Raw genomic sequence first — 16,283 nt, 5'->3', positions numbered from 1 at the left:
TGCAAGGTTCTGAAAGTGTCACTTGTACTTTAAATTGAATGGATCTTTTATGACCTAGTTATAGCATTTAAATTAAAATCAGAACCTGAATTCAACACATGTGATTAAATACAAAGGATTGTATTTGAAACTCATTTTAGGATAAGTAAAAGAGCCTTAATAGTATCATATCTAGTGATTAACACATTTTCCAGTCAAGTTGTTAATTTTAAATCTTCAATTTTAGTGGAAGGAATGTAAATAGTGACTCCATAAGTGAAGAAGTTGAAAAATTTCATTTAAATTTAGCATTTAAAGATGTCAAATTTATCATCAGTGTCCCTTCAAGTAGTTTTGCCACTGATCACTTAACATTTTGAAAAGGATAAAATTTTTTAGTATTTGAAAAAATATATGCTTTTGTTCATTACTTCAGCAGTTTATTTAGGTAGACAAGAGCTAAAGAAAAGTGGATTGTCAATAAATTAGGTAAGCCAGAATATATTGTCACCAGTCTTTTTGGTGATTATTCATTCCTTCCCATCAAAAACATTGAAATGGCCTCAGATATAAGAATCATTTAAGATACAAAGCACTCTCAGTCTATAATCAGTTTCTACGGAGAAATTTAGTTCTATTTGAAATGAACGTTGTTTGATAGACTTTTAGCATAAGGCACTTTCTCTGCATTCCCTTACTAACTCAGGGCAGCCACCTATATATCAAAAAAAAAAAAAAAAAGCTTTTTTTTTTTCGCATTAAGAACCTTACTTTTATTTTTTCTTGACTGCACTTATATTTTTTTTCATCCGAAGAAAAGTATTAACAAGACTAAGTTCTGTGCCTTCAGAATAGCTTTATTGATAGGAAAAAGCAAGGACAACTTGTGCTTAATTAAAAAATCCCTCTATGAATTCATGGCAGTGATAAAGAATACCTGTCACTAGAAATTTCTTAGGCAGAAAAACTGGCCATGGTCTCTGCTTGTGTTAAATGTATCTAGTTGCACTTTAATTATACAATGCAGAATATCTTATCCTAGAAGGCAAAAAATAACTAGTACCTCATAGATGTAAAAGCTATGTATATAAGATTTTTCTTCTTTTTCTCATCAAAGCGTATGTTTTGCCATAAGATACATTTTACTTTAACAGCTGATCAGTTTATCTTGTTTGTTTTTCATTCCAATTTTTCAGACCTCAGCAATCACCCAGCGGATAAGTCCCTGTTCCACCCTGACAAGTAGCACTGCGTCTCCACCAGCCAGCAGCCCCTGTTCCACCCTCCCGCCAGTCAGTACAAATGCAACTGCCAAGGATTGCAGCTATGGGGCTGTTACTAGTCCAACCTCTACCCTTGAAAGCAGAGATAGTGGCATTATTGGTGAGTTCATTTTTATGTTAGTCATTTTGGATTTTTTTTTCTTTTTAAAATAATTATACAAGCTTAAGGTTTTCAAAAATTCTGCTTTTGAGTTGTTGATATATATATATAATGTATCCTTTTCTTTTTAATGATGTTGGAAAGAGAAATAAAGGTAAACAAAATGAAAGGCATCCCTCCCTGCTTAACCACTTCTTTAAAGATATTACTTGATAAAAGAAGGGGTGGATAGAAGAAGTTTTGTCTACCTCTTCCTGTAAATTCATCTATCTGCTAACAGAAGTGGTTTGGAAAATGTTCATTCCTCACTGAACTAGTAGAGCTTCATGGAGGCTCTCAGTTCTTTATATATGTATTGCTTATTGTATACTTACTAAGGGGAGTCAGTCAAGTGGAAATGAGTTAAGTTTTGAGAAATGAGGAATCTGAAGAAAGGAGATGCACAGAGAAGAAAACAGGAGTGAGCACAGAATCTTAGGGCACATTCAAATTGAGCAGGAAATGAGAGGTGGGAGAATGAGCCAGTGGACAGGAGTACTTAGACAAAAGAATTTGGTCAGTGTAATGTTGGCAAGTCAAAAAAGATAAAAGGTTCAGGGGAAGGGATGAAGGAGAGGTTGGTCAACAAATGATAAAAGCTGAAAAGGCTAGACATAAAGAAAATATTTCATCCTCATTTGGCTTCCTTCTAAAAGTTATCAAAGCAAAATATTTATTTAGATGGTATGGCAGATATTAATACCATGGCAAATAAATATATCTCTACTACTTAAATGCATATATATCAACATGTGAATTTTTTATTTAAAATAAGTAGATGAAAAGAATATTTTTTAAAGATTTTATTTATCTGAGAGAGAGAGCAAGAGAGTGCTCACTAGCATAAGTAGTGTAGTGGGGGCAGAGGAAAGGGGATAAGCAGACTCCCCACTGAGGAGGAGGGAGCCTGATGTGGAGCTCAGTCCCAAGATCTTGAGATGATGACCTGAGCCACCCACGTGCCCCAATGAAAAGAATATATTTTACAGCAAAGTTGCAGGATATAAAATGAACAGCCAAGAACCAGTTGCATTTCTACATGCTAATCATGAACAATTCAAAAAGAAAATTAAGAAAATAATCCTATTGTAATATCATCAAAATGAATAAAATACTTAGAAATAAATTTAACCAGGGAGATAAAAGACTTGTACACTAAACAGTACACTAAACTTAGACCAGTACATTAAACATAAAATATTGCTTGAGAAATTTTAGAAAATTTAAATAAATGAAGATATATTCTGTGTTTATGGATTGGAAAACTTAATATTGGTAAAGTGATAATATTTCCAAAGCAATCTATAGATTCAGTGAAATTACTATCATAATCCAAAATTATTTGCAGAAATAGAAACACTCATCCTAAAATTCATGTGGAATCTCAGAGGACACTGAGTAGCCAAAACAATCTTGAAAAAAGAGAACAAAGTTGGAGGACTCACATATCTTGATTTCAAAACTTATTGCAAAGCTTCTTAAAGGCAGGATTCATGTCTTACAGTTTTTATATATCCTCAGGACTTAGCATGATAATTTCTAATTTGTGATTTATTTATAGGAGAAGTCTTTACAAAGATACAGTCATTAAGTGACTAAATATTTTAGCAAAATAGAGAAATAAAATGTGGAAGAGTAGCCTCTTTTTCTAACTTCTGAAATAGTTTATGGAGGATTAGAATTATCTGTTCCTTGAATATGTAGTAGGACTTGCCATTAAAATAATCCAGACCTGATACTCATGTAGATTTTTGTAACTACTATTTCATTATGTGTGTTTTTTTTTTTTTAAGATTTTCATATTTTATTTTTGAGAAAGAGAGAGAGAACAATGGGAAGGGGCAGAGAGAAAGAGAGAGAGAATCCCAAGTTGACTCCTCACTGAGCATGGAGCCCAATGCAGGGCTTGATACCGCAAACCTGAGCTGAAACCAACGATTGGTCACTCAACTCACTGTGTGATGTAGGCACCCCTAACTACTACTTCATTGTATTTAATACTATAGGACTTTTTAAGCTTTCTCTTTCTTCTTTAATCTGTTTTCCTTAGTTATGGCTTTTATCTTTTTCAAATTTATTGGTGTAAAGTTGTCCAGAATATTCACTACATGCACAGGAACCTAAGCTAGAAAGCTGAGAGGAGTCCTTCCCACTTCCCTTCCCCCACCCTAAATTTCTCATCCCTGGATTTGATTTTCATCTTTCTTAGTATTGCCTTGGCAGTCCTCATTATCTTTGACTTAGATTAGTGCAAATGTAAGTCTTGTTTCTGCTTTTTATCTTGTCCTTTCCAAGTCTGTTTTTCACACAACCACCAAAGTAAATTAACTGAAAATCACTTACTTTGATTCTGTTACCTATAAGGTGGACATGAACTACCTGAAAAATCAAATCTGATCATATCACTCCTTTGACTCCATTTACCTATAAAACAAAGTCCAGACCCTCCTGATCTGACCATGGCCAATTTCTCCAGCCTTCTTTCCCACTACTTGTAGCCTTGTATATATTGTTCTAGCAACATTAGACTTTATCATTACCTGATGCATTCCAGTTGTTTCACCTCTCTGCTTTTGCTCATATTGACTATTCTGCCTGTAATCTCCTCTCTCTTACATATGAAAGACTCCGATGGATTTTTTAAGATTCAGTTACGTATTCTGTCACTACTACTACCACCATCTTTCTTCAGTTTTCCACTCCCAACTCCTATCCAATATATATTATTACTCCATGTTCCCAATAACACCTGAGCATATAGATGTCATGGCATTTAATGTGTGGTGTAATAATTACGTTTTGGACCTGCTTCCCGCCATTAATCTGTTAATTTCTTGTTAGCAGAAACTTTGCCTTACTCATTTGTATCTGTAGCACCTGATCCAGTAACCGGCATGTGGTAGCATAATAGGTGCTTAAGTAAATGTTTACAAATGAAAGAAGAGCTGAAGGGAGAAGGGGAGGGCACCAAGGACTGACCTGGCAATTTGCATTATGTTTTGGCAGTACTTAGAGTGACCATTAAGTACAAGATCAGTATTAGATTTTTTAGATTTTGAATAAATAGTAGAGATTAGAATTCTCCATTGACTAATTTTGTTCTCTTAAATTTTCTTATGATTAATTTTAGCAAAATGACTTTTATAATCCCAGCCACACTTCTTCTTGGGTTCTTCTGTTGATTTTGTTAGAGTATATATCATTGCCTATCCTCTGTGTTGGCATATATAAAACAAAGCTTTAGAAATGTTTTTATCCAAGCAAAAGAGATGGTGCTGACATATCAGACAAAATCTGTTTACAAATAGTTACCTTTCAAAGGGAAACGTAACACATGTAATGTTCAGAATAAATGTTCGTATGTTCTGAAAATTAAAAAGGGGATACTGCTTTGACTTATAGCTGGCAGTGTTTCTCTATTTATTTTTTCTGGTAAATTTCCAAAATTGTGTTCCTTGTACCATAAGTGCCTTTGTGGATAGCAGATCTAATTTAAAAGAATGATGAACTTCCATTTTTTAATGTGTATAAATACTGAAACATTTGCTTGCAAAATTAGAAGAATGAGAATAATATCTGGTCATAAAATTACTTCAACTGTAGAATAGTTAACAAATTATATATGAACAGTTTATCTTGAGAAATGATTTGTTTCTCTTTGTTGTTTTTTTTTTAATGCAATTTGAGTTGGAAGAAAATTGAATGTGACATAAGTAATAATAGTTGAAGATACTGTTATTGGAAATCTCACAACTGACCTGCATTAATTATTAAATGTGCTTTCTTTAAGTATTTTCCCCTCTTATTATACAAACATCTGCTTTTCCAAATTACGTATTGCTTTCATTATTTCAAAGAAAAACTTCCAAGATGGTCTGTTATCAGTGCTCTGTTTTTAAATCCTGCCCTGTTAACAAAATGCACAAAAGTTATTAAATGTTTTAATTTATACATTTTAAAGTCCTTTATAGGTCAGTTCAGTGTGATCCTTTATGATGCACTGCATTTTCCACTTATAGTTATCAGAATTTTAGCAATTCATGTGCCTGACTATATCACTCATACAGCATACCAAAATATGTAGAATCCTAGTTATAAGAATCAGAATACTAGAAATGCACACTTCCTGAATTTTTAAGTTTATAAATGTAAAAAGTTCCTCTCTAGGGTTCTAAGATTTTAAATAACCGTGACTTATGTTATTCTGTGTAGTCTGGATTCACTCCAGACATGAGTTAATTTCTACCACAGAAAGCGTTCTCTGTTCCAATCATAGCTTCCCTCTCCAAATTTACAACCCTTCTTAAATATGTGGTGAAATGTCACCAACACAGTTGTCAGGTATTTGTATGGTAATTCTATATCTGTGACTCTCCCTTTTTATTTTATTGGTATAACTCTAGTAGTATAATGGTCTTATATATGTGCCTAGTTGATAATACCACATATATATAGATATAGCTTCAAGCAAAAATCTTAATAATTTAACCTCCGTGAGATATATTTATTTTTCTATACTATTCCTTTTTCATGTTAAATTTTAACAATTCCTTTTTGGTATGGTTTATATAGCAAAATGAACTTAAGCATGGGTCCATTTTGTTTCTCCTTTTGTTTATCTGGAAGGTCACAGTTCTTTCTAGAATGGTATAATTCTTTCTTTTAATTTCTTTTAATCAAATTATTATTTCTTTTAATCATATCTCAGAATGTTTTTAAGTCCTGATTTTATTGCCAAATTTGGTCTTATATCCTATAGTCTTATATCACTTAACACCTATAAAGATGGAGTATCTGTGAGTATGCATGTTGTTTGTGATGATGTTTTCCTAATGTTTCACATTAGTAAGTAAAAAGAATCAGTACTAGACTGGCAACCCCAGAGATAAGCATAGGGCTGGACCAGTCCAGTTGTAAAGTAACTCTGTCTTATATAATAATGTAATAATCTTTCCTTGAATTAAAAAAACTGAGATTCAAAAATAATTAGTCTCAAGTCATATAGACAGTAGGAGGCAAAGCTGAGATTAAAGTTCAGGTCTGTATGACTTCAAAACCCCTGGCCCTAATTATTACAGACAATGCATAGTTCTAAAATAATTCTGTCTCAGGACAGATGACCTAGAACTATTATATGGTATTAAAAATTTAGTCTCTATCAACAAAAGTACAGTAATAAGTCAAGATAAAAATTAGTCCTATTAATTTTAAAATATAGAAGACAGACCAATTTTATTTTTTTATATTTGAAAAGAAATTTTAGTATAGCTGACACACAACGTTACATTAGTTTTAAGTAAACGGTGTGGTGATTCAATACCTGTATACCTTATACTGTGCTCCCTGCAAGTGTAGCAGTCATCTGTTAACATACACTGTCACTGTACACTGCTACACCATACACATACACAATTATCATTGACAGTTATTCCCTGTGCAGTACGTTTCATCCCCATGACTTATTCAGTCCATAACTGGAAACCTGTATCGCTTTCTCCCCTTTTGTCATCCCCCTTCCCTTCCCTCTGGCAACCATCAGTTTGTTCTCTGTATTTATAGGTCTGATTCCACTTTCTGTTTGCAAATAATCCTATTTTAGAATGTACAAAAGACATTTGATAGACATTTCACCAAACAGGATACATTGTATAACTAATAAGCAGAGAAAAAGATCCTCAATATCATCAGTCATTAGTAAAGTGCAAATTAAAACCATAATGAGACACTACCACTCACCTACTAGAATGGCTGTTTTTAAAAAAAGTACCAAGTATTGGCAAAGGTGTGGAAAAACTAGAACTTTCATGTATTACCCTCATGTGTTACTTTTATGTTTATGAAGTAAACAGAAAATTACAATATGACCTAGCAGATCCCAGTCTTTGGAATAGATCCAAGAGAAATGAAAACATGTCTCAGAAAGAAGCATTATTTGTAGTAGCCCAAAACTGGGAACAGTCCAAACGTCTGTCAGTTGACAAATGGAAGTACAAAATGTGGACTGTCTGTACAGTGGAATACTATTTAGGCAATAAAGAGGAAGAAATTATTAATAAATGCTACAGAATGCATTGGACTCCAACATAAGGACTACATACTGTGTGATTCTGTTTCTATGAAATTCCAGCCTGGTACTGGGATGAGAACAGAAATTAACTACAAACAGCATGAAGAATCTTCTAGGGGTTATGGAAACATTCTAAAACTGAATTGCAGTAATGATTGCACTGATCTATAAATTTACTAAAAATCATTGAATTGTGCATTTACAGTGGGTCCGTTTTATAGTATGTAAATTACACCTTGCTAAAATTGGTTTAGAAAGATATAAAGTTAATTTTATTCACAATAAGCCTGTGTATACACCTGTGATTCCTTCTTCCTCACATTATTTCCTCCTGGCCTGTGTGGCAGTATGAACAGACATGTCACATAAACAGTTCTTTATACTAAGGCAGCAATTTTTTTTTTCTATATCAAAGAAGCAAAATGGAGAAGGTCTCAGAAAAATCTCTTCAGTTACTTGAGACTCAATATTTTCTCCCTGTTCCACCTGGTAATTATTAGAAATAATGATAGATTAGGGAAACAAATATGTATATTTCAGTGAGGAACTGTGTCCAACTTCATTTATAGAAACTTCACACATATGAGTGCTTAATTCATCTAGGCCAGCTTATCTGGCACATAGACTGCATGCATGGGCTTTGGGCTTTTGAAACTTGTAGTAACCACATACATGAAAATATTACTGCTTTCTCTGATGCTTCAGTTACCTTGATGACCTTAAATTATATAGGGTCTCACTATAGAGGAATGGTTGAATAAAATGGGATGCATATATAAAGTTGAAAAATATACAGACAATAGCCTGTTGTTATTAAAAATAACATATCATTTTCGATACATTTTTCTGTGTATGATCTCTTTTGCCACAAAATTGTCCTTCTTCTAGGATTAAGGACCTATCTTGTTCCTATAGCCTGATACATATTAGTTGCTCAGTAAAAATTTATTGAATGGAATTAGCCAAAAGCCACCAAGTTCAGTGAAAAGCATCAATGAAGCAAAAGTGTACAAAATTTGTAAGTGGGAATAGTTACCTAGAGAATTTTATTTCTGGTATTTTGTGTGAGTTGTCTATTTTTGCTTTTTGTGCCCCCATGATTGTAGACCATTGTGCACCAGAAAAAACTAAAGTAAGATCCTTAGGCCACTGAATCATTCCATCTTTATGTACCACAAATTAACTCATAGTTTCTCTAATCTTTCTACCACTGATTAGGACTTTCATAATTTTTGTTGATAGATCCTATAGTTTTGAAAAATTTTTCAGCATCACTCTTTTAATTATCAGTTTCTCATGTTTAATTTATCAAACATGCATCTCTGCCAAAGCTTCTATTTAAATGAGATAACTATTATTGTCATCCTTGTTATAATTTAGCTATGTTTACAGGAGTTTGATGTTTTAACTAGCTACCAGTTTTAACTAGCTACATATTATTTATAAATTACTTGAGATACTTAAAATAGTGAATCCCATTGCTACTTTCTCAGACCTGTAAAGGTGTACTGAATATGCTCACGGTTTATCTCGAGGAAAGGGGTATATTTCTGGGATATATATCAGGCTAAGACCACATAGATACAGGTACATCTTAGCCAAATCTGATTAGGGACTTAATAATGAAAACTTCTGTTGAACACAACACACAAAAAATATAAAAGGTAAGGGGTTAAATAACAGACATTTTACATGTAGACAAGTCCTCTGGGAAACAGTTTTCATTCTCTGGATTGATTCAGCATACTGACCATAGCAGTTGTGTGAACTCTAAGCTTCTTGCAAGAATTATAAAGCCAGCTGAATCACCACATCTTTATTACACCAAATGAAATATTATTTCAGTCAAATTTTACTGAAAAAAAAGTTTATATTTTATAAATTAATAAGACAATTTTCAGAAATTAGGATACATACATAGCATACATCTGTTTTTAAAGAACACACACAGATACATGCATACATAATACAAATACATTATCACTGAACACATTTAGAAATTATAAAATATTGCTGTAGAATCCGTAATAATCTCATTGGAGAAGGTACAACATTATGTTTGGTGGCAAAAAAAGTAACTATTGGGCTACTCATGACTGAAAGTCTGTATATATAAAATGAATTTTTAAAGTGAGTAGTTTTGACTGTATATTGAAATAACGTAGTATCTTAACAGACTTGAACACTTGGATGGGCTTTAAGAATATCCTATAGTTCCAACATTTTAATCAATAAGACTTCCCTAGTGTAGATTTCTTAGAAAATAGAGCCTGAGACTAAAAGTTATGTGCTAACACTATATGAATGAAGAGGAGTAAGGCAGAAAAGGAGGAGAAGCAAATATAAGGAAAGGAATTACAGAGCTGGCAAAGGTGATTGCCTGATTCTACTGAAAGTCTTCAGAGAGATCATACATTTCTGAATTGTGGAAGGGGGAATTAGAAGGTGATATTACTGCTAGTTCCCTTCTCACATTGGTATGTTAGCCCTAATACGATACTATTTCCCCCACTCTTACAAGTGCTTGAATCCAGTAGCTCTGCTGTATCTCATATGTCTCAGTGGCAACCAGGAAGTCTAGGGTCAGAGGAGAGAGGCTATAGGGCAGTATACAATACAGACAGATGTTGGCTTGTGCCCATGATTATCCCAAAGGGCCAGGAATAGCCATTATAGGCAACCCTTCAGTCTGGAGCAGGATGTTAATAACAGGGGCCCAGCTCCAACCCATGGGAATAGTCCTCACCTTGCTAGAGTCCATGTAGCCAGACAACAGGCAGGTGAGTAATTTAGAGTGGCAAATCCAGTTTAACCCTTGCACTACATAGATTGATCATTAGTATTCTCTTTTGGCATCTAGTCTCACTTGGGAACATAATATTGTGATACTCTCAATTCTTTTATGAGAGGAGAGATCCAAATCCAGTTCTTCAAGAGGATGACTAGTTGCAGTCTCCCAAAAAGACTTAGAAAGGGCTAGTAAATGAAAATTAAGTCCCTGCTGCTCCTGCTGGTTCTAAGGCCATCATGTATGTTCGTCATCTCCTTCCTTCACCCATTTCAGAACAAAGAATATCAAAATAGATTTCAGAGCAAACAGTGATGACCTATCAAGGAAAATCATTTCATAGTGCTAAATGGAACATTTCATCAAGAGGAAATAATGATCCTAAATGTTTATGCGCTGAATAATGAAGCTTCAAAGTGGCAGAAATCTAGCTTCAAAATGGCAGAAACAGGGATACCTGGGTGGCGCAGCGGTTTGGCGCCTGCCTTTGGCCCAGGGCGCGATCCTGGAGATCCGGGATCGAATCCCACGTCAGGCTCCCGGTGCATGGAGCCTGCTTCTCCCTCTGCCTGTGTCTCTGCCTCTCTCTCTCTCACTGTGTGCCTATCATGAATAAATAAAAAAAATAAAATAAAATAAAATGGCAGAAACAGAGATTTTTAACTCTTATCTCTCAGTGGTTGAAAGAACAAGTAGGAAATCAATTTGCATGTATAAGACCTAAACAGTTCTATCAACCAATTTGACATAATTATTTTTTATAGGACAGTCCACCTAACAATAGCATTGTTCAGATTCTTTTTAGCTATACACAGAAGATTCACCAAGAGACCATATTTTAGTTCATTAAACAAGTCTCAATAAAGATAAATGGACCTAAACCATTACAAACTGTGTTCTCTGACTACACTGTGTTTAAACTAGAAACCAATAATAGAAAAATATTGGGAATTTTCAATAATGCTTAGAAATTAAACACATTTTTAAATAACACAGGTCAAAAAAATCACAATATTTTGTGAAATTTTAAAATATTTTTAATTGAATGATAATGAAAACAAAACATCAGAAATTTTAGAATGTAATAAAGAAGTGCTCAGGAGAAAATTTATAGCATTAGATGCTTATTTTAGAAAAGAAGGAAGTTATTTAATTAGCAAACTAGTTCTACTTAAAGAAGAAAAAGAACTTCAAATCAAAGTAAACAAAATAGGAAATAATGAACAGATATCAATGAAACTGAAAGCTGGTTCTTTGAAAAAAACATTGATAAACCTCTAGTCATATTAACCAGGAAAAAAAGGAGATATAAATTATCAATATCAGGAATGAAAGAGGGGACGTCACTACAGACCCCACAAAGGGTAATGCAATGTCATGAACAACTTTATGCCAATAAATTTGACTGTTTAGATGAAGTGGACAAATCCTGGAAATAACAAATGACCAAGGATCATTTGAGAAGAAAAAGATAACCTAAAGAGCTTTCTAGCTGTTAAAAATGAATTGAATTTGTTGTTTAAAACTTTCCCACAAGGTAAACTTAGTCCAGATGCCTTCACAGGTAAATTCTATCACAGTTTAAGGAAGAAATAATACCATTTTCCCACAAACTGCTCCAGGAGGCTGAAGTTAAAAGAACAATTAATGAGGGAGGCCAATATTACCTTAAGACCAAATCAGACAAAGAAATTATATTAAAAAGTAAGCCACAGACCAGTGTCTCTTATGAACATAGACATAAAAGGCCTAACAAAATTCTAACATTGAATCCAGCAACGTATAAAAAAGATAACAGGGACAATATATAAAAAAGGATGTGTTGAGGCTCCGGGGTGGCTTGTTGATTGAGTGTCAACTCTTGATTTCAGCTCAGGTCATGATCTCAGGGTCCTGGGGTCAAGCCCTGCATTGGGCCCCATGCTTAGCAGGAGTCTGCTTGAGGATTCTCCCTCTCCCTTTGTTCCTTCCCTCCCCTCTGCCCCCTCTCCTCCTTCCCCTCCCCTCTCTCAAATAAATTAATAAATCTTAAAAAAAAAAAAAAAAAGGATGTGTCACAAGTTGGTATGAGTGGGGGGGGGGGGGAGCACTGTCATCTTTGAGAAGTGTAACGGTGACTGCCCCCTCTGACAGAATTGACAGGGAGGTGTTGCCATAAAACCAGACTCCCTTACTAGCAGTGAGGATACAGAGACTAGTTTGTAGCAGTTAATTCTCAGATGCAAGGAAAACTTATTCTGTAAAGAACAACAAAGCTTGAAGGCAACCAGGGTTTCTTCCTTTATAACTCATATTTTCCCCTTGTTACTACCAAGTCCAGAACTCCATTTAAATTTCCAAAGAGAAAACCTCACTAAAAGGAATCATGGAAAGTACCCAATAAACTTAGGTTTCTTCTTTTCACAACAGGTACATTGAAAATGTAAGAAGAGAATATGCACTAACATATTAAAAGCTTTCCTGAGATGACCTCTTTTATTCTTAGAATTATTGCTAAGATTTTTATAATCTTTATTTTAATGTTTTTAATCCTTGCATTTCTATGGCTGATGAAAATTTTTGTTTAGAAGTCCTGTTTATAATTAGTGGTAAGACTAGATAAAATTCTAGAAGCCCTTTCAATTTTTGTTTGATTTCATTAAAGAACATAGAGCTAGAACTGCAGAGGCTACCTGTTCAAGAAGGCCCTGTACTGTCTCCTTATTTGGACAGATTATTTCTCCTATATTAACATCTACTTAGGGACCATTTGTTTTTTCTAATTCTTAATTACATATAAGGGGCCAGGAAATAAATTTAAATGAGGGAAAATATGGGTTAAAAGAGTATAAAGATCTTTTTGAGACTTTGGGAGCTATCCAGCAATCCCTTTTTGATGAAATTCTGAAATTTTTAGCATTGATAGGCCCTAGCTGTAGATCTTTTAGCACTGATGTATGAATGTATTTAGTTTCATTTAAATAGAGTTATTAAAGTAAAAATAGGAGAGATATGAGAGAAAATATATAAGAGATAGTTAAATTTTGCTTTCAGTTATTTAAACTTCATGATAGAGATAAAATGATCATGAATAATTTTTAAAAAAATAATATTGCTACTACTCTTACTAGCTATTTATGATTTTGGATAGTAGTAAACAGCTTAATCTGTAGGTTTTTAGGGTTTTTTTAAACTTGTTTTACTCTGTCTTTCAGCTACCTTGACAAGCTATTCTGAAAACGTAGAACGCACAAAATATGTTGGGGAAAGCAGTAAAGAATTAGGATCTGGAGGAAACCTAAAACCTTGGCAATCTCAAAAATCCAGCATGGATTCCTGTTTGTATCGAGTAGATGAAAACATGACGGCTTCCACCTATAGTCTGAATAAGATCCCAGAGAGGAATTTGGAATCAGTTTTATCACAATCAGTACAGTCTATTCCTCTGTATCTTATGCCACGACCAAATTCAGTAGCAGGTAAGATTTTTTTAAAAATTGACCATTTTACTGGGGTATATACTTAAATGAAAGTAAGTTCTGCTTTAATAGAATTTTCCATTTGTGTTCTTTGACTAAGCTATTCTTTTGTGTTTCGATAATATGTATGTGTATATCTTTCTGAACCTGGGGGATGGCTCATGTTCAAGTGGTTGTTTAGTTCTGTTCCCAAAATGTGTAACAGCATGCATGAAATCAGAAGTAAAATCTATAAAGTATATTGTTGAATTTCTAAAAGTATTTTTTACATCTGAAACCTTTGAAAAGATTTCAGTTTGAGGTTTTTAAAAACATCAGTTTAAAAAAAATTATTAAATTGAAGTATATTTCAGTAGAAGTTGTATTATCAGAAATCATCATCCATAGTTTGAGGGAGTGACAGGCAGGCAAGAATTCAACTTTCCAGTCCAAGAGCTCAATATTTTCACAATACCCTGGCCGTCTTATCATTGAAGAATCACCAGGTACCAGTTATTACTAAAGAATAACTCAGACACTCCTAGCAGTTTCAGTAATAAAGGAGTATGGAGTCATTATTCTTTAGCAGCTATTCAGAACTGATGTCAAAGGATATTTTTTATACAGCTAAGTTGCTACTTAATAATTCAGACCAGGAGCTTTTGCAGAATAGTTTGGCATTCTGGCATTTTCAGAATGCCATACCATCTAGACTTTGTCTCTACTACAAAATCATAGTTATGTTTGTCTTTCTTACTTGTCTGATGAATGCCTATAAAGTTTGTCCTACACCAGGTAATAAAATACTTTTTGTAGTTAGAAGCTCTTATTTCCCAAGTGTAATGATTTATGTTATGCAGATGATAGTGTGATGCTTCTTGCCTTTTTGTACCTTTTCTAAAACATTACTCTTTGTTCCATCCTCTGGGAGGCCATCAGCATCAGTCATCACATGGAGTAATATAATTATGGCTCATCTGGAAGATGGATAACTATAGGCAATTTTATTTTATTTTTTTTTTTTTTTTTTTTTTTTTTTTTTTTTTTTAATCTTTTTTTTTAACTTTTATTTATTTATGATAGTCACAGAGAGAGAGAGAGAGAGAGGCAGAGACATAGGCAGAGGGAGAAGCAGGCTCCATGCACCGGGAGCCCGATGTGGGATTCGATCCCGGGTCTCCAGGATCGCGCCCTGGGCCAAAGGCAGGCGCCAAACCGCTGCGCCACCCAGGGATCCCATTATAGGCAATTTTAATACTAAGTTTTCAAGATTATTCACTTTTATATAGTGCCGGGAACTTTTCTTTCTTAGATTCTTTGGAATATATTGATCCCCACTGATGTCATATTAGAATCCTAGAATGCTATAACTTAGAAAGTACTAAACAAATACAGTCTTTCCAGAAGAGAAGCATTTAAATCCTTGCCTGCATAAAATTTGGGAAATACAGCCACCAGCCACCAGCCTTAATGGTACATCCCAGTGTACTTCTTAACTAAGCTGCAGTGATTTCTAAGAGAATTTTTTACTCTGTTATTTGAGAATGGCACTGAGCACCTAGTAGGAGTCAGAAGAATAAGCTTCTCTTGTCCTCTTTTTTTAGTTTACTGGAGAGATTATAAAATAGAGAGATTATAAAATACTTTGCTCTCCTTGAGCATAAATATCTGTAGATTCATTATTCTACCCTCTGCAGATACTAAACTTATTGTGTACAAAGGCTTGTCCAGGGATCCCTGGGTGGCGCAGCGGTTTAGCGCCTGCCTTTGGCCCAGGGCGCGATCCTGGAGACCCGGGATTGAATCCCACGTCAGGCTCCCGGTGCATGGAGCCTGCTTCTCCCTCTGCCTGTGTCTCTGCCTCTCTCTCTCTCTCTGTGACTATCATAAATAAATTTAAAAAAAAAATTAAAAAAAAAGGCTTGTCCAGGACTAATTAGCCAAATATTATCCTTCCCTTACTTTCTCTGAAGTTTTCTAACACTATTGCCTTCTAGAAATTAGCACAAGGCACCTGTCAGAAGTATCACTGAGTTACATTTAAAAGAAATTGACTTCATAGCTCTATTGCAGAGACTAGAACCCAGCTTTCTATACCAGATATTTTAATCACCAGGTAAAAAATACCATTTGAAATGTTTTTTTTTAAAAAACTTTACAAAGGACGTAACATTTTAGCAGGTAAAGAGTACCTCCTTTCTTTTGTGTGGATTGTAAGATTTTTGTTTATTTAGAATCTTATTTTGTAAGAGCTGATATTCTAGTTACTTAATAAAATCTTTTAAATCATGGTCAGTTTTCAGGGAATTGTAATCCAATCTGTGAATTTGGGGGTCTTCTATCTTTGTGGTGTATTTTTGCTAACTGCCATTTAACAACTCTACCACTCATAGGCATCAGTATATTTGTGGCTACACTTAGACTTCAGTAACTTTTTGGGTATTCTTTGGGACACTAACTCCAGCAAGTAGTAAGATAGGAATTATATGGAGAATTACAGGATGGAATTCTAATTGACATCCATTGTTGTTTTTGTAGAATAGTCAGCTACAATGTGATAACTGCTATAACACAGTAATTTACAAAGTAC

At 34.2% G+C, this 16,283-nt stretch overlaps 1 protein-coding gene across 9 annotated transcripts in view; it reads left to right on the top strand.

The window, feature by feature from the left end:
• Positions 1-16,283, top strand: part of TANC2 (tetratricopeptide repeat, ankyrin repeat and coiled-coil containing 2) — a 369,540-nt gene that overhangs the window by 223,967 nt on the left and 129,290 nt on the right. For all 9 annotated transcript variants that reach the window (XM_038546935.1, XM_038546931.1, XM_038546938.1 and 6 more), the window contains 2 exons: positions 1,176-1,362; positions 13,451-13,714. In XM_038546935.1, the coding sequence (XP_038402863.1) occupies positions 1,176-1,362; positions 13,451-13,714 (451 nt within the window). The remainder of the gene's footprint in view (positions 1-1,175; positions 1,363-13,450; positions 13,715-16,283) is intronic.

Source organism: Canis lupus, chromosome 9, assembly GCF_011100685.1.
Source record: "Canis lupus familiaris isolate Mischka breed German Shepherd chromosome 9, alternate assembly UU_Cfam_GSD_1.0, whole genome shotgun sequence".
Lineage (NCBI taxonomy): Eukaryota > Metazoa > Chordata > Mammalia > Carnivora > Canidae > Canis > Canis lupus.
The sequence above is the reverse complement of the archived record's forward strand: the minus strand, read 5'-3'. Positions and strand labels throughout refer to the sequence as shown.